This window comes from Heterodontus francisci, chromosome 24, assembly GCF_036365525.1.
Source record: "Heterodontus francisci isolate sHetFra1 chromosome 24, sHetFra1.hap1, whole genome shotgun sequence".
NCBI lineage: Eukaryota > Metazoa > Chordata > Chondrichthyes > Heterodontiformes > Heterodontidae > Heterodontus > Heterodontus francisci.
In genome coordinates, this window is record NC_090394.1 from 59,562,802 (window position 1) to 59,584,886 (window position 22,085).

At 42.9% G+C, this 22,085-nt stretch overlaps 1 protein-coding gene across 17 annotated transcripts in view; it reads left to right on the plus strand.

Moving 5' to 3' along the window:
- The window catches only part of mapk8ip3 (mitogen-activated protein kinase 8 interacting protein 3), a 225,118-nt gene that overhangs the window by 180,757 nt on the left and 22,276 nt on the right, over positions 1-22,085 (plus strand). For all 17 annotated transcript variants that reach the window (XM_068056312.1, XM_068056319.1, XM_068056320.1 and 14 more), the window contains 6 exons: positions 2,662-2,847; positions 6,104-6,287; positions 12,683-12,805; positions 15,077-15,157; positions 16,186-16,253; positions 21,184-21,332. In XM_068056312.1, coding sequence (XP_067912413.1) covers positions 2,662-2,847; positions 6,104-6,287; positions 12,683-12,805; positions 15,077-15,157; positions 16,186-16,253; positions 21,184-21,332 — 791 coding nt within the window. The remainder of the gene's footprint in view (positions 1-2,661; positions 2,848-6,103; positions 6,288-12,682; positions 12,806-15,076; positions 15,158-16,185; positions 16,254-21,183; positions 21,333-22,085) is intronic.

Genomic DNA, 22,085 nt, shown 5'->3' on the forward strand with positions numbered 1-22,085 from the left:
ATTCTGTGCCGACCATCAACCACCCATTTATTCTAACCCTACAGTAATCTCATATTCCCTGCCACCTACGTACACTAGGGGCAATTTACAATGGCCAATTTACCTATCACCTGCAAGTCTTTGGCTGTGGGAGGAAACCGGAGTACCCGGCGAAAACCCACGTGGTCACAGGGAGAACTTGCAAACTCCGCACGGACAGTACCCAGAATCGAACCCGGGTCCCTGGAGCTGTGAGGCTGCGGTGCTAGCCACTTCGCCACTGTGCCGCCCTTTTTGCTCTTTGGTGAATATGGGGGCTGCATATGGGGGTGTCATAAGACAGCTTTTGAATGAGTAACTATAGCCCTGAGAAGCTCACCATTCAACTTGCCTTCACCGTGGAATAGGTGAGGACATCCTCAAGATATGTGCATCATGAGCAGTTTCTAAAAACCATGCCTGACATGCATAATGGGACCAATTAGCCTGGATGTCCTGTGCCAGAAGTTGGACAGCAGCTGTGCATCAAGAGTGCACTGTGCCTGACCAAGTTCAGCTATTAACTGGCAAACCCTGCTCCTTAGCAAAGCCTTGCGCCGGCAAAGAGTGGAGAAAAATGGAGTGCAGCTGCAGGCTTGGCTGCCAGACTCGGGGTCTTCTGGCTTCTGTTCCAAGGCGTGAAGTTGTTGTAGGTTAGCACTCAACTTTAGAGCCCTGTTTGGCTTGCAGCTGAGCCTCCTCAGTCCCTCCGGGGAGCACTGGGGTCAGCCCATGGCTAACTGTGCCAAATGCCACTATGTGCAACTCCTCCATGGCTACATTGTCAAGAAATTGAGGCAGGAGTCTGGGAATGTCTCTCCGACCTCTTTTGCATGTGTACGTTGGGATTTTGCTCTGCAAATGGGGAACCCCATGGAATCTCAGGTCAATATAAAGGGGTGGTCTCCACCCTCATTTTTTGATCTTTGCATCAAGGCAATGGGCGTTGCACAGGGCAGATGTCAGGAGAATCTGCCCCCATATCTGACATGGTTGTAGACTTTTTGGATAATTTGAGCAGTAGCTTTTTCTGTTGGTAGATGTTATGGGATATTGCACAGGTGCTTTTAGGGGTGAAATGGACACCTTCTACACCTTCTTTCTCTCCCTGACTATTAACAGAACACACCCGATGGTATTCTTCAACATAGACGCATTTATATGCAATGGGGGCTGGATGGCAAAGCGGAATGTAAAGTTGACTTGTGGAAAGTCCAGCCCAGGCTGATGGATTGGAGATCTCTTCTCCCTGACAGGAAATGGATTATAGGGATAGCATGAATTAGAACTTTTCCCTGTCTCTGTTGAAATATGGGTATTACAGTATGTAATAGCTTTCATCTCTCTGTGATGAAGGCTGGGTGTACAATGTGTTAAGAGTTCTGTCAGGCATGCAGCCTGCTACTACAGGACTAGCCTACTGTCAACTCTTCTACACTACAGTCAGTAAGAAAGAATGGAATACTCTCTCTGATGGCTTTGAAGAGACCTAAATAGATGAGTTTGGGCAGTCTCTCAACCCAGTGTCCAAACTGTATAAGCTCAAAGGATGAGATAATTTAATAGCTAGCACAAACAAACTCATAAAGCTGTCAGATGGCTAGTGCAAGAAACCTAACTGCCCCACTGTTATGGTAAGAATGCTCTTCTGAGGCTGGGACTGTACACATTGTGGAGGGTGGGGGGAAATGGTCCCTGTATCAGCTAAGTTCTGGGTGAGAAATAGGAGATTGGGATACCAATTTCTGGGTGTGATCTTTGGTGCACAATCCTTCCTGGAAATGCGCAGAGACTTGAGCGTTTGAACGGGTTTCTAGGCCCCTTGAATTTGCTAATCAGGATCCAGCACCTGTTTCAGGACCCCGATACCAATTAAGAAGGAGCATACAGCAGCCTAACCAGTAGTCCTTAAAGAGACCACTGGAGGCCGCTGAAGAGCAGGTAAGTTTTTGATTTGTTACTCAACCTACCATGGAGCCAGGAGAAGCATGAGCGCTCCTCTTGATTCTGCGAGCTGTTGACTGACTCCCTCAGCTCGCCTCTTCTCCACCACTTTCCCCTGAGGATGGGCTGGCTCGACATCCTAGTTGAATGATCTTGAAGGCCCCTACTGACAATCTGCATCAGGATGCCCGATTGGTGTCTGCAGCTCACTGGTATTATGTAGATGATACTTGAAACCCAATTTCCAGTGAGCATTGGGCCTTCATTTTCAGGCCTATACAGTTGGCATGCTACCCATCACGCTATTTTTTGGCACAAGAACAATTTCCCGGTTGTTGAGGTTGTATGCAGGGAGCTTTAACCTTCATGCCGTACCTAACTTGGTTGAACTAGATAAGCAGACAGATTGCAGTGAGTGAAACGATTCCATTCAGAGCACGGTTATTGCTCACCTTATGGGAATCAAGGTTTGCAACAGTTCTTTTCTTTTGAAATCTCACGTCTTATGCTTTTGAAGTATTTTGCCATTCCTACTTCTAACTTTTGAAATTGTTGAAGTTGAAAGTTTTAACTGAAAAAGAAAAGCCAATCCTTTGAAAGTCTCCTGAACCATGTGACTATGGGTGCTGTCTAATAGCTTCTTTAAAACATTGTCGTAGCTACAGCAAGATGAGACTTTTCTTTTTCTTTTTGTGTCAGCTGCTAGCGAGAGTGACTATCCTGCCGGAGAAATATTTTTAGAGGGAGACTTGAATCCGGATGACTCCAATGGAACAGAAGGGGTGCTAGCAGGAATTACTCTAGTAGGATGTGCAACACGGTGCAATGTTCCCCGGAGCAACAGCACATCTAGAAGTGACACCCCAACATCCGACAAAGGACAAAGTGGGTAACAGCTCAATTAAAATACTTTCCTTTTTACTTATTGCTCCTTTTTTTTATTTTCTCCTCTTCAAGGTGGTTTAGTTTTGTTCAGTGTTCCTTCACAAGACAGTTTGAGAATCTGAAATCAGTTTTTTACTTAACAGTCTGGAAATTAGAAATGGGTATCAGTAAAAGAGACCTTAAAGCTGTCGGATTGTCCGACAAAAACCTAACTGGTTCACTAATCCCCTTTAGGGAAGGAAATCTGCCATCCTTATCTGGTCTGGCCTACATGTGATCCCAGTTCCACACCAACGTGGGTGACTCTTAACTGCTCTCTGAAGTGGCCTAGCAAGCCACTCAGTTGTATAAAACTCCTACACCACATTGCTTTCGTAGTTTAAGAGGACAGAACACCGCCAGCTTCTCAAAGGAATAAATGTCGGCCTTGCCAGTGACATCTAAATGAATGAAAAAGGTATTTAGGATGGCTGGTAGACAACTTTCTCCTAGACCTGTGGCATTGACACTCTTAAGCTATCATCAAGAAGATGTGCTAATCATAAAATTCCCCTCAACTTACCCTCTGGTTTTTGTTTAGTAACTTTTACTGATGACTTGACCAAGTCCATGTAGAGAATTATGGGGGCAAAGCCCACATCCCCATCCATGATTTAGCAGGTGAAACATTAATGTCACCAGTAATTCTTCTTGCTCGTTAAGTTTTATTTTAGTGAGTATTAGATGAGAGGGTAGCCTCTGGGAAGTGGCTCTGAGAGACTTGCTACCTTGTCTCACCGCCTCTGGCGTGATTTCCCATACTTACTTCAAATTCTGGTGAGTGACCTGCGAGACTGCTCATCTTCATCTAAGATTTTGGAAAGTGAATTATGAACATTGGTGGATTCATGACATTCTAACTAGCCAAGTGAGACACTTGCTCATAATGATCACTCATCAAATGCCTCAGAGAATAGACTCAAAGGCTTCAGATATTCATCACAAAGTGGCTAACGAGTAAGAGAGTTTCCAAATTCATCATGGACTCTGGAAGTGAACAGAGATACTGCCCATATTGATTACAGGTTCTGGGAAGTGGACTGAGAGACTGACCATCCTCATCAAAGACAGGTTAGCAAAGCAAGAGTGCACAAACTCATCACAGTTTCTGGGAAGCAGACTGAGAGAGAGTTCCCATTCTCATAAGGGTTAGACTGCCAACTAATCAGAGAGAGTTGACATCTACCTTCCACTTGCCTGGACCGGAGCCAGACCTCCAGGAAGCTTTAGAAACAAATTCTAGAGGTCGCTTTCAAACTTTAGCAAGGAACATTGCTATTGTGTCCTCTGTGTGTATTCTCAACATTTGAGAAACAAAATATAAAAGAGAAAGTACAATTGGTGCTGCTAGCTTTCTGCTCAGCTAAGGATTTTGAGCAAATTGAAATTAATCCATGAACACAACCTGTTGACATAGCATTAATGTTGTGATGCTACGTTCCCAATGTGGAGGTCAGTGCACCACATACGCGGCACTCTCGATTTTCTGATCATTCAAATTAGCTGCCAGAAAATTGGTGATGCTACAGATTTTGCATGTTGGCCTTTGTGTTCAATATTCCAATCAGCTCTACAGTTGAGCAATGGTCTGTGCAAGAAGTGCACCCTCCCAAAGATTTACACAGATATGAACAGCATATTGTCTTGTTCGGACATTGGATGAGTGCAATATTTTAGCAGTTTGCAAATGAATCATAAGTGTTCCTATGTCTGTTGGTGTGTACAGCCCCACTCTGTTCTCTCTTCACTGTTGACATGGAAATGTAAAGAAGCCAGGAACTGTAGATTGTGTATGACATTCTGTAATATTTCAGGGAAGCTGATTTTAATAGCCAGGCTTCATTAACATTTTGTCAGCCAGCTGCCAGTCCGAAAGAGGCGTAAACAGGCTGGTACCGGCTGGTACTCTTGCTAAGTCCTGGTGCGAAGTGGGGTGGGCGAGGGGGTGGGTGGTGAATGATGTGGGGAGAAGGATTGTTTGGCAGGGTTTCTTGGGTGGAAAGGTGGGAGGAGCATGGGGCAGCAGAGTCCCAGAATTTCCTTTTCTGACACAGAGGAGCATCCTGCCCCTCTTGGCACCACAAATAAAAATTTTTTTTAACTTGGGTCTTGAAGCCTTGGCTGGGTATCTGGTAGGTTTCACTGGGAGCAGTTAAAATTGTCTCAGGGTTCTATCTGAGCGATAGGACTCTGATTAGTAAATATTAATGAGGTGTTCAGCTGACTCAGGAAGAAGCCTTAACCACCCAGCTTTGATATCGCTACGGGGCGGATATCCCTATTTCTGTAAGACTATCCTTCCCTCTGCCTATTCTTTGTTCTGTATGCCTCCCAATCTATGTCGCACATACTTTCTATGTCTGTCTTTTCCCTATAAATCTTCTACTCACTTTACCACATTTAAACTTTTCATCTTTCTCTACCTTTTTATCTTCCTTTCTTTGCTTTTCTCTTTTTCCTTCTATTTTTCTTTCTACCTATGACTGTCCTTTCATTTCCAGTGTGATCAGAGCCAAACTCCGTCTCCAACCCTCTATTAACAGTTGCAGAAATCGTCCCATCTGTCATGGTAGAAAGCAAGGGGTAGTGCAGGGAGTTGGAAGGAACTTGGGATGCATTTTTACCCTGAGCCTCAAAATCTTCCTGTCACTACTGCACTGGATCTAAAGCTGTGGCTCAGCTGGTATTCGTGAAAAAATGGCCAGAAGCTGGGGTCCAGATCCTTGTCTGGAACAAGCTCTGGTGGTTGGGTTGGGTTGGGTAGGAGTGAGAGATTCAAGGAAATGGAGGAGGTGGAGGCTCGGCCTGGAACAGCCACTGGAGCTTGGAGGTTAGTGAAGGATAAAGTGAGGCATTGCTGCTATGAGATCCTTCAGGTGGGGAAAGATGGGGATCACAGAATTGGTCCCTGGTAGCATCGTGATTGATAATATGCAACTTGTGGCGAGCATGGATTAGTGAGTTATCAAGAAATGGATGAAAGTAAATGAACATAACCTATTTTATAATTATAGGTAGATAACTATAGAGTAGATTATTGAATGATTGAAATATGGCTTAGATTATTGTGAAATATGATTAACATTATTGAAGGACTGCTTTGTACATTATTGAAATATGATTGAAGGAATATTTTCAGTATTCATTAATGCAATGTAGTTTCTGAGCTTTTCATCATAATGATAAATTCGTAGCGGTATCTGTGCTGTCCATGTAGGTGATGTGGCTACTGTTAAAGGTGGGAAGGTTAACCAACCACAATCAGCTGAAGAGGCAACTGAAGCAACAGAAGCAACGGAGAATGGTGCCAGTGATGTGGAACCAGCATTGGCACGGCCTAGTGCCTACACAGAGCATGTGTTCACAGACTCAGCGCAGACAGAAGATAGAACGCAGCTCAGGTAAAGGAGATGGACATGGATATGGCCTGCATATTGTATGGTAACGGGAATCAGTGGGAAATGGCTAACATTGACATAGTATGAAAAGAGTCATTAGTAGGGGAAAAGTTAATTGGATATGATGTACATGCTATGGTAAAGGGAACCAGCAACATAGAAAGATTAACATATTGTGCTGAGATTAGTAACATGGTGGTTCAACGTTTTGGCCTCTCCAGGGGCTGCACTGCAAAGCAGTAAACTCCATACAATGAGTTACAGATCTCAGCCATCCCATCCTTGTCAGATATCAGCCTCCAGATGTTTTTTGGCAGGGAGGGAACAAAAATGAGAGCTATATTCACACCATGTTGTGCACTTTCTGACAGGTACTTCTGACAGATGGGTGATTGCATGTTGCCCATTTGCTTTCTCAGTCACAGATGGTGTACAGTGCAGGGATACCCAAGATGAAAGAGAAAAAAACCCTTAAAAAAGATTCTCATCTTAATACACAACCTATGTACAACAGTGGAGGGTGAACTATAATGGCACAGTAAAAAGCATTGACAGGGGTTTGATTATAATTGTCATACTGTGGTATATGTATTCAGTATTATGGTTCTATTTATTTAAAGTGGATGCATGAGCTTGTTAACTTAGCGTTTTAGTTGTAGTAATTTAACCACATTAACTACTGAGGCACCCAGTATGATCATCAGAAAGACCCCTACAAACAGGGAATTCATGAGTAATGGAAAAGTACCAGAATGGGCTAAATTTACCAGTGCCATCTTTACAATTATTAATCATTCTGCTATAAAAGCAGCAAGGATCTGAGGGGCAGCCTTGTCTAGTGGCAGACTGACTGACCGACTCTCCTGAATCCCCTTGAACTCCCTTTACCTCATTGGCTTTAAATATATTGCTACAAAAGAAGCCTGGATCAGTTGTCTGATGAAGTATACATTAGGCATAACTTTGATTTTGGATGATAATCTAAAACGAATGATGTCGATTCAGCCTCGCGTTACACATGAAAATAAAAATCGGGAGAGTTGTACAACGGGTGACTGAATTGATAACACTTGTTTTGGACTATTATCCAAGGCCAAAATGACCCCTTTTGTGTGCAAAATTTCCCTTGGATTTATTGCAAATTGTTTCCTGATTATGTAGAGCAATATTACAACAAAAGAGTTTCATTCCATGAGAACTAACTGAATGTGGATTACTGACAGCCTAATGAGCTGGAGAAAGTAGCAACTGTGATCGATCAGCTTGAAACTACTAAACTCTCATTATGGATTCAGAGTGTGATATAGAGATTGTTCAGTCCATCGATGGTGTTGCCTCTTTAGGTTACAGGACTAACGTGAAACTGATTGTGTCATCCACCAAAAAATAAAATGCTTTGACTGGTTTCCATGGTTGAGTTAGAGTGAATAGTTTGGATTGGTTTTGTCATTCTCCTGCTGAAGTTACAGGCCAGGGCAGGTGACTCTGTAAACCAAATTTACTGCTCCTGAGCCTCAGGAACTTGGCTTGGCTGTGGCGATCGTTCTGCCCAGTAAGACGAGGAGTACCAGCTTCCAGAAGGACATATGTAGACCCCATCAGTGGGGTCCAGCCAGACCTTTTGCCTTGAAGACAGAATTTCTTTCTCCCCAAAAATTATCCTGGATTGGCCCCTTCCATGGAGATTACTTGAAACAACGCGGGGATGGTAATTCTACCTTCCTGTGGATGGCCTGCCGAGTTTCTACTGGTTTAGGACAGGTGGGTGTGAAAGATGTACCCTAAGTGGTGCTTGTGCTCGCCTGCCCCATACAGATAAGATGCCCTCCATTAATTCCACAAACACAGTGGACATTAGCTTTCCCACAAATAGAAATTAATGAGTATGTCTTGATATCTATTACAGAAATGTGGTTGCAGGGTGACCAAGACTGGGTACTCAATATTCAAGGGTATTTGACGTTCCAGAAAAATAGGCAAAAAGGAAAAGGAGGTGGGGTAGCTTTGTTCATAAAGGAAGGTATCAGTGCGGTGGTGAGCAGTGATATAGGTGCAGTAGATTGTGATGTGGAATCAGTTTGGGTGGAAATAAGGAATAACAAGGGGAAGAAGTCATGGCTGGGAGGAGTCTATAGGCCCCCGAAGAGTTGCCTCATTGTAGGACAAAGTGTAAATCGGGAAATAACGGAGGCGTGTAAGAAGTGCGCTACAATTGTCATGGGTGATCTTAATCTGCATATTGACTGGACAAATCAGATTGGCAGAGGTAACATGGAAGACGAATTTTTAGAGTGCATTAGAGTCATAGAGTGATACAGCACTGAAACAGGCCCTTCGGCCCACCGTGTCTGTGCCGACCAAGAACCACCCATTTATACTAATCCTACATTAATCCCATTTTCCTTACCACATCCCCACCATTCTCCTATCACCTACCTACACTAGGGGCAATTTACAATGGCCAATTTACCTATCAACCTGCAAGTCTTTGGCTGTGGGAGGAAACCAGAGCACCCGGCGGAAACCCACGTGGTCACAGGGAGAACTTGCAAACTCTGCACAGGCAGTACCCAGAAGCGAACCCGGGTCACTGGAGCTGTGAAGCTGCGGTGCTAACCACTGTGCCACCCTGCAGTTAGGGATTGTTACTTAGAGCAATACGTTGCAGAACTTACCAGGGAACAGGCTATTTTAGATCTAGTAATGTGTAATGAGGTAGGATTAATAAGAGATATCGTAGTTAAGGATCCTCTAGGGGGTAGCGATCACAACATGGTAGAATTTCCGATTCAGTTTGAGGGCGAGCAACTCTGGTCTCAAACTAGTGTCCTCAACTTAAACAAGGGCAATCACAGAGGTATGAAGAAAGAGTTGTCTAAAGCAGGCTGGGAAAATAGACTAAGGGGAAGGTCAGTGGATGAGCAGTGGCAGACATTTAAGCAGATATTTCATAACGCTAATCAAAAATATATCCCGGTCAAAACGAAGAACTCGATGGGAAGGATGAACCACCCGTGGTTAACAAAGGCGGTCAAGGAGAGTATCCGACTCCCAGGTAAGTGTGGGCCTCGAGCCTCTGCTCCGGTCTGTTTCCACACAGGTCTGCCACCTCTCCGACTCCCAGGTAACTTGGCTGTTGTCAGTTACATCATTGATTTCCAAGGACCTCGGTACATATCCTACAGGATCCAGAATGGTAGGATATTTGCACTAGCTCCGGTGTTCATCTTGACCCTGAGTGTATGTTTGCCAGTTTTCTTTGGGCACATAATGTTAATAGTGGCGAAAACTTCCAGTTGTTTGACTTCTTCAAAAAGATGTATCAGGTTCACAATGTGAAACGCTTGTTCGTCTTTTGGCTGAGAATTGCTTCTCTCTGAGCCTTGTCATTGGTCTGTTTTGCTGTGGATTTCGTGTATCGGCTTGCATTTGCTCAGGTCTCTGGAGCTTTCCTTGCTGCTGTTACCTGTTTCTGTTTGTTTGTGACCTACTGTGACTTCTGGCTGCGTCTCTGGAGGCAGATTTATTGCACAGGTGAGCCAACTGTCCTTTTGCACCGCACATCTTGCACAGGCCTTGAAATGCAGGACAACTTCGTGGTGAGTAGGACAGACCGCATATACCACACAGCTTGCATGCTCTTTTCGACCTGGTTATGGCGTCAATACTGTTGGCTGCACCTAGTGCTTGCAAATGCTGTTGACCAGCTACAATGGCTTCGGGTTTCCTGCCATCATTTTGCAGTGCCTCAATGCTGTGACCTTTCTTTTTCCCCCAAGAGGTCTTTCTGAAATGCTTCAGTTGGTGTCGAGACAGTCACCAGCTCCAATAGTCACTCTGACAGCTCAGTTTCTGAAAAATCGCACATTCGTTGCCCTTATTACGGCATCTACTGATGAACTGGTCTATTGATTCCTGTGACTGTTGCCTGTAGGACATCAATTCCAGGTGGTGAATTCTAAAATACACTCGTAATTAGAGCTGATATTCTAGCACTTTTCATATCCTTCTGGTCCTCTTCAGATAAGCCTTGAGACACTGATGCTGTGCAATCCCTCATTTCCAACTGGTATTAGTATTTTTACAGCCTGTTTCTACAATTACTTGGTAATTGTACAGTTACATGGGAGATAAATTAGGAAACAAATGGATCATGTATATCTTTGGAATGAAAGGGTTTCACTGTATAATGAAATATTGGGCAAATTCAGAATTACCTTGTTTGGCAATGACTAGGATGTCATACTTTGGGATCAAGTGGCACAGCTTGTACATTGTGATTGGGTAATGGTCCAATGGCAGACGTTTGCAGCTCTAATCAAAGTGCACAAGAATTTTTGTAACCAAGGGTATATCTTGCACATGTTACCTGGTGGGGCACTGGTAAACTCAGGTTATGATTGCCATGGTGAATATCACCATATCATGTTTCATTGTGGTCTGAACATAAATTATTGCCAACACACTCCTGGTTAACATTTCTTCCTCCCTTCCTGCATTGTGTTCCATTTCCCAGTCATCATAATTCCATTGGTTCTGCTATTCAAAGCTAGGAGCTACACTTGCTTTCTGATATTCCTTATTTATGGGCTGTGCATCCGTTGACAACATAGGCAAGGTCAGGATCTTATCCATTGTACACTCACAAGTATAAGCAATAAATATTGGGGTAGATTTGATTTAACAGCCAGAGCAGCAATCTGGGTGGATGGATCACACACCCTTTATAGATACCCTCTGATTTTAATTTGTATTGAATTCACTGTTATTAACCTGTACAATCGGTGTACTCATACACACAATCTAATAGGTGTAATGAATTTAAAGACTGTGATGCGTGCTCTAGCACACAATCAAGCTTCACATCGTGCCAGTCAAGCCCTGATGTCTAACTGATGGCTTTTTAATCATTACCAAAAGTATTGCATCTGCTGAAAGATTGTCAGGTTAGTAGCTACATTAAGCTGTTAGGAAACAGTCATGTAAGCTGTACAGCGTATCACTTCAGGATCATTGTGAATTAATGTTTACAAGGAAAGTGTCTGATTTGGAGACATACCTTGCACTTAAAGCACCTCTGTCTAATTAGTCTGAGGAATAAATAGCAATTCTGAATTTGCATCCAGGAATGATCCCCATTGTGTCAGTGCAGTTACTCACTAATTAAACCCTATTTCGTATCAGCCGAGCACATTTCATGTCTAAATCAAGGTTTTGTCCAACAGATTGTTTTTCTTTATTTAAGCTATTTGTGGAAGACATAAAAAAGCACTTTGCATTGAATGTGATTCTGTACACCACACCTCTCCCTTTTAACAGTTCTTGCTTATTGTTATGACTGAGGTGGGCGGAGTGCACTGTCTTTTCTAGTTCCACGTCTCCACAGGTCACAACATCTATTCAAATGTTTACTTGGTTACCGATACAGCCAATCATATACTCTATTTTTTATCCCCAGAATAAAATACACCAGCCAGGTTTCTTTAATAAAGAACAAAATTATCAGTTTATTGTAAAACAAGACTTAACCAGTAACAAAGCAAAGCATTAGCGCACCAATTAAAATATGAAAGTTCCCTTTTTAAATTCTCCAGCTACACACGCGCACACTGGAAAAAAATACAGAAATTCACTCTGCAGAGGTCTGTTACAAAAAAAGACAAAAGAAAATACTTGGCCAAATATTTTTAATTCTTGATGATAAAAGAAAGATGATATGGAAGGAAGTCAGTTGTCCCTTTTTTGGTCTGACATCCGGGTATACGGAGACGGGTCACTAGGATTGTTTCAGGAGCAGTCTGTTCTGGAGTTGTCGGGAATTATTCTAGTAGACTTCCTAGGAGAAATGTGGCATCAAGGCTTTTCTGCCAGCACACACTTGAATTGCAGGATTTTTTTTCAGCTCCTCAGGAACTATATGGCACCAGGGTTTTTTTGCTCTTCCACACTGAATCTTGGCAAAAAGGTAGACAAGGAGGTGAGCTGGGTGGTTTCTTTTTCCTTGGCAGGAAAACGCCAACTGTCTTCAAGCAGTTCACACAACAACTAACTGAAAACAATGTCCAAACCTCAAACAGAGAGTTGACCCCCTGACCTCCATAAACCTTGACCTGTGGCTTCTCTGTAACCATTTTTCCCCAAGTCACCAAGGGTTCTGTTGTTACTGAGCCCAAATCACAGGTAGTTTCCAGGACAGGTGGCTTTCAAGCAACATCTTGTCCTGTCAGTGAACTTGGTAAAAAAGACACATCCATGGAATCTTGTCAGTTTTAACACAAGTCCTCAAAAAATAAAAATATTAAAAATAATGGAAGCACTTGCGTAACAATATTTGTATCTTCATTTATCTACGTGAAAGCTAAATGTGTAATGTGAGAAATGCTGCCTTTTTTGTTCAGAGAAAATGGACAGCCCAAGGAGGAACAGAATGCAAGCCAGTCAGGACAGGAAGCAAACATTCACACCAATGGATCAATCACAAGTGCTGCCCCTACTATGTGGCTAGGGGCACAAAATGGCTGGTAAGTCAGGATTGCGTAGCTACCTAAGACAATGTTCAGATTAACCTTCCCATTGAGGATGAATCCAAAGAACAGAAAAGCCTTCAATCACAGGCAATTTCACTCAGGTCCTGAGGATAGTCAATGTAGTAAGTGGAAATAGTGCAGTAATGGGCTCGGTTAAGCCATGTGGACAGCGTTATATTTGGAAGCTAACGCTTGCTGTACTTTATCTGGAAGCAGGATTCCTTTAGTGTGGAATTGTTAATTTTTGGTGTAAGATTTGTCTCTTTCACTGCATCTGTTGTTGCCATTGCATTTAAGGAATGCTCTATAAAGTGTGGATATTCCGCTTCTGTAGAGTGGGATATTTAAAGACGAAAATTGCAGCAATTTGAGATGCTTTCCTAATGACCACCTGTGCGCAGGCTTACCACAGAGCAGTGATGACATCTTCTGTCTGATATCTCAGCTCTGTTTTTCATGGCACAGGGGTATGTAGCATGAGTTGGATCACTGGAAGTCTTCTGCAGCTAGTGGGCAATGCAACTCCTTCACACTCCATATTAATTTTATTTTTACAGTTTTAATGGTCTTGGTCTTTCTGGTGCCTCTTAAACAGGAGAACGCTTGTTTGAGTTTCCAACAAGATTAGCACTTCAATTAATAGGTCCTAAAAAGAATCTTTCAACTCTGCATCAGTGGGTTTCTATCTTATTTCTACTCAAGTTTGAAGGTGTTTCCAAAATTTAAATATGGAGACTTTCCAGAAATCAGTTACAAAAAAAATTAGGATCAAGTTGTTTTTTTGTTTCTCTCTTTCTGTTGATCTTTTGAATCCTTATCTTTGAACTGTGACTTTGGGCAATAGGTTGACATTAATCATGTGAGAGAACCAAATAGATGCATTCGAAATGGTCACGGTGACCTAATAACCGTGGACTAACTGGTTGGAGTCTTCCACCCCCACTTTGATGGGGAAACACATCTCCAGACTCGGACCGACCTTTCAGATTTTGGAGTGAAGCTTACTGGCTTACAGAAGCATGGGGATGCAGTCAGCATCTGTACTGCCTGCAAAAACCAAGAATTTTTTAAAAAAGACACCACGTCTTCCTCTCTGGCCTGTGCAAGATGAGGCTGTCTGGTCTAATGCAGCTTCTCTCATACAAAAAAAAACTTATGGATCCCACTACCATCAAGAGAATGCTGGGTATCTGGGCTTAACAGGCAATCCCTGCATCCAGGATCTGAACCAGGCAATTCATGGGAAATATGTTGGGAAGATTGTTTGCCTTTTTACTAAGCCTGCCCCTAAATGGACCCTCTGCCACTGGGTCCAGGTAATAATAAATGAGGGATGAGCTGGAGGAGCACATGTTCAAGACATTTACCAGTCAGTCTCTCTATAGGGTATGGGTGGAAAAAGAAAGAACTTATATTTATATAGAGCCTTTCATGAGCTCAGGACATCCCAAAGAGCTTTACAGCCAATTAAACACTTTAAAATGTTGTCACTGTTGTAATTTAGGAAGCATGGCAGCCAAATTACGCACAGCAAGCTCCCACAAACAGCATTGAGATAATGACCAGATAATCTGTTTTCATGATAAATGGTTGAGGGATAAATATTGGACAGGATACTGGGAGAACTCCCCCACTCTTCAAATAGTGCAATGGGATTTTTCATGTCTATCTGAGAGGACAAATGGGGCCTTGTCCTTGTATCTCATCTCAAAACCAGCAACTCTGACAGTGCAGCAGTCCCTTAGCACAGCCCTGAAGTGTCAGCCTAGTTTTTATGCTTAAGCCTCTGGAGTGGGTGTTGAACCCACAACCTTCTGACTCTGAGCTACCCGGCCATTATCTTTACTGTTTTTGGGACCAGTTGGAATCCATCCCAGAGGTAAAAGGTCAGTCTTCTATTTCATTACACCATCTATTTCCTGGTTGGAGAGAGGAGGCTATTATTTCTTCTGATCAAAGCTGAGCCAAGTCTCAGTGGTGCTAAGTCAGCAACCTCACACCTTGATATCCAGTTATAAACAAAGAATTTTAAAATCTACATCATACCCTGTACAGACTGGCCTTTATCTCTTTTACATCTTAATTTCTAAGTAAAATAGAACAGGACTTCTTTGGCATAAACTTTTGTTCCATGATTTACCAAGAGCCTAGTCCAAGCTGTTTTACTGTGTTATCAGCCTTACATATTGCTCAGTTTTCAGTGTGATTGTTTTGGTGTATATTAATTTATGAGATCTAATCTCTGTGCATTGCTTCTCTTGCTAGCCTTTATGTACACTCTGCGGTATCCAATTGGAAGAAGTGCCTGCACACTATCAAACTGAAGGATGCTGTCCTCAGCATTGTGTAAGTTGTTATATTGAGCCGGTTGGCTTAGGCATGATTTGGATTGATTATTCTCACCTCTTCCTCGCATCCAAGTCTTCCAGTGCTAGCATGTCTAGGTAGCATCTTTTGGGTGGGTAGGAAGATCTTGGGTGATAAAATCTTCTGTTTCTCTTTAGGCCATGGAATTCATGAATGGGAATAAAGAAAGAGTGGGGAGCATTCAAAAGCAAAATACTGCAGATGGTAGAAATCTGATGAAAGGCCATCGACCTGAAATATTAACTCTGTTTTTCTCTCCACAGATGCTGCCTGACCTCCTGAGTATTTACAGCATTTTCTGTTTTTGTTTAGACCTATGAATTCTCTGTCTCCACCAAATGCAGTGCCTCACTAAATAGTGAGGCTTTATTTAGTGGTGTGACTGAGTCTGATGATTTTTTTTATATTAGAGCGATGCGCTGACTACTGGTGTGTAGTTCTTCCAGTACTATCAGTATAGGATAAAGTGGCCTCTAATTCCACCAAATTCCCCACACAATCTGGATTTTTTAACATCGGAATTTCAAACACTTTACCTTACTAACCTGCACCCCTCTCTACTCACCCAGGTAAGGTTGCAGGATATTAGATTGTCTGGTATCAATGAACAGCATCCAAGAAGCAATAAAAAGCTTCTAATTCTAGAATCTAGTGGTTGCCCAGTGGGGTTCCAGAGGGCTTTGTTCCCAGATCTGACACCTCATCCACTGAAAATGAACACCCATTTCTTTTTATAAACTAACAATTATTTAAAACTTACAGCCAGTGCTACCTGGCTCCTGGCTACAGGACACAAACCCTAGACCAAAGCATGAAGCTACTTGTGATCCGATCCAGGAGATTGCAGCTAACCCCTGGGTGAGAAGATGGGATGGGTTTAGTTTGCCTAATATTTAATTAGTCTGGGATTATTATGTTGCAATGAGTTCCTATTCTCATATGGATATTGCCTTTTTGAGGGTTTCTGTACAGATTAAAAATACTTATCTTCCCATATGTGTTTGTAGACATGTGAAGGGGCGTGTTTTGGTGGCGCTAAATGATGGAACATTGGCTATATTTCATAGAGCTGAAGGTAAGTACATTTAAACATAACACAATTGCTGAAGAGATGTCAAATTCCTCATCCTGCTCTGCCTTTGTCTAATGCTATACTAGTACTCAGAATATAGGTTATCTGTGGGTTATTTAGAAGGAAATGGTTTGTGTGTTTGAAGAAATTTCTGCACTTGGTATTTGTACAGTTATTTATTTTAAATGGAGTTAATGACTATACCAATAGTGAACACAGGAATTTCATCCTGACGTGCTAACAATTTTTAAACGTTAGTGCACAAAGTAATTTCTACTTTGTAGGAGTAAAATTCAATCTTTAGTGCTCCTGGAAAGTGCTATATGTGCCAGAAATGCCCGAGACAAAACTTTCTCCATTGAAGTTCAGCTGCAAAGAGTTGAATGAGGCTGTGTTTCCCTTCAGAGTGAATGAGCAGAAAATATTGACTCTTGTGCCTCCTGATTTAGTATGATATTTGCTTCTCTAATTCTGTCATGGTACACAAAGGACTAAAAACCAACCTGTTTCACGTAAGTTGTGCCAGCTTAACCTTTGCAACAGTTAATAGGCTTGACCGAAACTGGTGTCCGAGGGAGGGACCAAGCCATTGAATTTCTTGGGATGTGTTCAAATGTGTTTGGAATTTTTTAAAACAAAAATTAACAAACTTATTTAAACTCATTTTGTCTCAATCACTTTTTAGAAGGTATTTAACAGTCTATCATTTTTCAAATCAAGGTATCTCTGCCCTATGAGAAGAAATGGTTAGGCTAGATAGATGTTGAACAAAGAACAGTACAGCACAGGAACAGGCCATTCGGCCCTCCAAGCCTGCGCCGATCTTGATGCCTGCCTGAACTAAAACCTTCTGCACTTCCGGGGACCGTATCCCTCTATTCCTATCCTATTCATGTATTTGTCAAGATGCCTCTTAAACGTCGCTATCGTACCTGCTTCCACCACCTCCCCCGGCAGCAAGTTCCAGGCACTCACCACCCTCTGTGTAAAGAACTTGCCTCGCACATCACCTCTAAACTTTGCCCCTCTCACCTTAAACCTATGTCCCCTAGTAACTGACTCTTCCACCCTGGGAAAACATTTCTGACTATCCACTCTGTCCATGCCGCTCATAACTTTGTAAACCTCTATCATGTCGCCCCTCCACCTCCGTCGTTCCAGTGAAAACAATCTGAGTTTATCCAACCTCTCCTCATAGCTAATGCCCTCCAGACCAGGCAACATCCTGGTAAACCTCCCCTGTACCCTCTCCAAAGCCTTCATGTCCTTCTGGTAGTGTTCTGGTAGATACTTCCAGTGTTGCTATGAAAACCCATTTGGATCCCAGTTACATGTGTGGCCTGACTAAAGTTCTGTACAGCTGCAGCATAACTTGCCAATTTTTATACTCTATGCCCCGACCGATGAAGGCAAGCATGCCTTATGCCTTCTTGACTATCTTATCCACCTGCGTTGCCACTTTCAGTGACCTGTGGACCTGTACGCCCAGATCTCTCTGCCTGTCAATACTCCTAAGGGTTCTGCCATTTACTGTATACTTCCCAGCTGCATTAGATCTTCCAAAATGCATTATCTCACATTTGTCCGGATTAAACTCCATCTGCCATTTCTCCGCCCAAGTCTCCAACCGATCTATATCCTGCTGTATCCTCTGACAATCCTCATCACTATCCGCAACTCCACCAACCTTTGTGTCGTCCGCAAACTTACTAATCAGACCAGCTACATTTTCCTCCAAATCATTTATATATACTACAAAGAGCAAAGGTCCCAGCACTGATCCCTGCGGAACACCACTAGTCACATCCCTCCATTCAGAAAAGCACCCATCCACTGCTACCCTCTGTCTTCTGTGACAGAGCCAGTTCTGTATCCATCTTGCCAGCTCACCTCTGATCCCGTGTGACTTCACCTTTTGTACCAGTCTGCCATGAGGGACCTTGTCAAAGGCTTTACTGAAGTCCATATAGATAACATCCACTGCCCTTCCTTCATCAATCATCTTTGTCACTTCCTCAAAAAACTCAAACAAATTAGTGAGACACGACCTCTCCTTCACAAAACCATGCTGCTTCTCGCTAATAAGTTTGTTTGTTTCCAAATGTGAGTAAATCCTGTCCCGAAGAATCCTCTCTAATAATTTTCCTACCACTGACGTAAGGCTCACTGGCCTATAATTTCCTGGATTATCCTTGCTACCCTTCTTAAACAAAGGAGCAACATTGGCTATTCTCCGGTCCTCTGGGACCTCACCTGTAGCCAATGAGGATGCAAAGATTTCTGTCAAGGCCCCGACAATTTCTTCCCTTGCCTCCCTTAGTATTCTGGGGTAGATCCCATCAGGCCCTGGGGACTTATCTACCTTAATGCTTTGCAAGAATCCCAACACCTCCTCCTTTTTGATAATGAGATGACTGAGACTATCTACACTCCCTTCCCTAGGCTCATCATCCACCAAGTCCTTCTGTTTGGTGAATACTGATGCAAAGTACTCATTTAGTACCTCGCCCATTTCCTCTGGCTCCACACATAGATTCCATTCTCTGTCCTTGAGTGGGCCAACCCTTTCCATAGTTACCCTCTTGCTCTTGAGATACGTATAAAAAGCCTTGGGATTATCCTTAATCCTTGTAGACCAGGGTTGTCCAACCTTTTGCGTGAAGGGTCACGTTACAATTCTGTCTTACATAAGGGGCCGGTGAGACAATTTCAGATAGATAAAAGCATTAAAAAATTTATCTTGCTATTAAGCAAAACAACAAGAAATGTGCATTTTTGTGAAGAAGCTTTAAATGAGAAGATTAATTTATTGACTTACTTTCTTGTCACTATGTTGGACAGTGATTTAGTCAGCTACCTGGTATTTGTTTGCTTGCACAAGTAGTCAGCGTTTGCCTGCACACTTCTTGTTGCGATGCGGAGTATTTCGGATAGATGTCCATCTCTCAGGAGTGATCGTGATCACTCTTTCTCCCTCTCTCTCTTGCTCTGTCTCCCTGTGTCCCCCCCTCTCTGTTGTTCCCCTCCCCCATTTCATCCTCGCTCTGTGTCCCCTCTCTTTCTCTCTGTCCCCTCTCTCTCTCTCCTCTGCTCCTCCCGGCCCTATCTCTCTCTCTCTCTCTCTCTCACACACAGTTGCAGGAAATGGGAGCTCTCAGCACAGCAGCTTTGTGGTTGGTCAGTTCTTTTTAAAAACATCGGAAGTCAGTTTCAAGCTGACAGGTGCTGACATCGGGAACAGTGGTTTCCCAACTTCGGGCAGATTCAGGTTTTCTAGCAGATTCCGACTTTTTTTTTTTTAAAGTCTGTCAGAAACCCGACTCTGTCCGAAGTTCAGAAACCACTGTTCCCAATGTCAGCACCTGTCAGCTGTGAAACTGACATGCGATGTTTTAAAAAAGCTGGTCTGGAAGAAGAAGCCAACGGGAAATTTCTCATCTCTGAAATACATCTGCTGGCCGAATGGAAACCTTTGGCTGGACGGATCCTGGCCCTCAGGCCGTATGTTGGACAACCCTGTTGTAGAACTTTGGAAAAGGCAAAGTACTGCTTTTTTAAGCAAACTTTAGCAGAACTGTTGTAAGTTATTTTCGAATACATGTGAAGCTAGTGTGCTTCACAACCATTATGTTACTGCTACTATTCACTTGTTATTTTGCTGTTTAATAAATTGACTTGGCATTTAAAGGGTATGTCAAATTCTAGTGTAGTGCGGACCTTCTGAAAATAAGGAGGAGCATGTGAAAGCACAGGATAAAACCAATAGCTGAACTAAACTGGAGGATTTTTTGTTCGTTTCTTGGGCACACTATAAAGTTACACTGGGCAAGTGGAAACATTGTCAAGCTAGTGCTACCCTTCAAGAGTCGTCTAAAACATGGAAGCTAAAAAATCTAGGTGAAGAAGCTTCAAAAACGTAACAGGCTCCAGAAAATGTTATTTGGTAAAATGTGTGACAGGCTTTACTACCGAGTACTTTTTTGTGAGAGGAGCAGTCAATCTGAAATATTTGAAAATCTCATCAGTTGGAGATATTCCGGGGCTGAAAATGTGCCGGTGTTGGATTCAGGTGTAAATACCGGGATTGACCTGCCACTGGACTTTCTAAGGCTATAGGGTGGTTCCCTTATTTAAATAATCCTGGAGGGCACCAGTTCCAATATCTGCATTTTTCACCAATTGGGGGAGGCTGCAAAGTGCAGAAGAGGCTTCCCATTGGCAGAGTGGAGGATGTGGACCCCCCTCCCCTCACAAACCCCGGAATCATATGTGACCTATTGGCCCCTTTAATAAGAACATTTTTTTCAAAATCTTCAAGGCTCCGTACTTATGTTCTAGGTCTAGATGCCCACTGGGGTCCCACATGTCCCTGCCGTGTGCCTCCTGTCACTGGGCATATCACCTCTTGATTTGTCATGTCAGGGATCAAGAGCCTGGGAATCTCCTCCCCTGAACATGACCCATTTAAGAGTTGACTTTGTTTGGAGCATCCACTCTGAACAAGCAAATATGGAAACCGACAGAGAAGGCCAAGATGTGGCATATCTGAGCACTGACCTAGTTCCTGGATCTTGCTACACTTCCATGAGACTTAAGGTATGAGTGTACTGAAAGGGCTGTGAATTTTCAGTCCCTCACTCTGAGGATTAGTCAGTCAATCAAGACTCAATGTGTGAAAACGGGATTAATTAACTGTTCTTGATAGCATCCTTGTGTATCGGTCCTGATCAAAAGAAAAAATATATTGCTAAATTTATTTTTTTTCATTGAGAAAACACAACATTACATTGTGTTTATTGTATCTAGTATTGTATGTAACAAAAATGGTTGAGAATAACGTTGAGATTAGTTACTCCATAAGGGAGGTGGGGGCAGACCAATTGGTACGCTTGTCACCAACAGTAATAGAACCAATATACTTTTATCTGAGCAGATGGCCAATGGGACCTGAGTAATTACCATCTCATGGACCTGCGACGCCCAAACCACTCCATCCGTTGCATGGCTGTTGTGCACGATAAGGTCTGGTGTGGGTACAAGAACAAGATTCACGTCATTCAGCCTAAAACGATGCAGATCGAGGTATGTGTTGGGTAACCTGGGGCAGGAAATATCATGATAACATACACAGCTACTAAAGTTATTTATCCAGCAGTGAAAGTGACTCAGCTGGTATATATTTTGACATTTGAGCAAACATGCAGCATGGGGAAAGGAACCAGTTATTACTTAGTTAATTCAGCATAGGGTGATTTATTAATCAGACAGTGGATAGCTACTTTGGAAAAGTAGCCCATCATTACTTAAGATTGGGGTGAGCAGGCAGCACAGGGAAAGGTTGGCAAGGGAAAGGTTGTTACTCTTTGCCAATTCATTGTCATATAAAGTCCGAATCGTGAGAGCTTAATGAATTGCTGGATAGATTTAGCTGAAGAAGGCTTTTGGGTGGCGGGGGCGCAAACACACAGTAGCCCAAAAGGCCAGCAGCATAGAAAGCATTAATTTTCAAGAAACTTGCAGAAAGCAGGGACAAATACTGCTTTTTAAAGCAGTGCCAATATAGTAATTCAAAGGTGGGCGATGAGGCAGCAACTGCTATGGATTTGTTCTTTCTAACAACAGCAGTAATGGGGAAAGCAGTGAAATGGATATTAAACTGGAGTGGTTATTTATTTGTTTTCTGGCTCTGTCTGTATTTTGGGCTCAAAGGGCCAAGGGAGAGCATCTTGAAAGGCCACCAGATGGCCAGCACTGAATGGTTTTTTCGTTATTTTGATATTGGAGGGCTAACATAAAGTACTAGGAACAGGTAACAGGCAATGGATGCAGTCATAC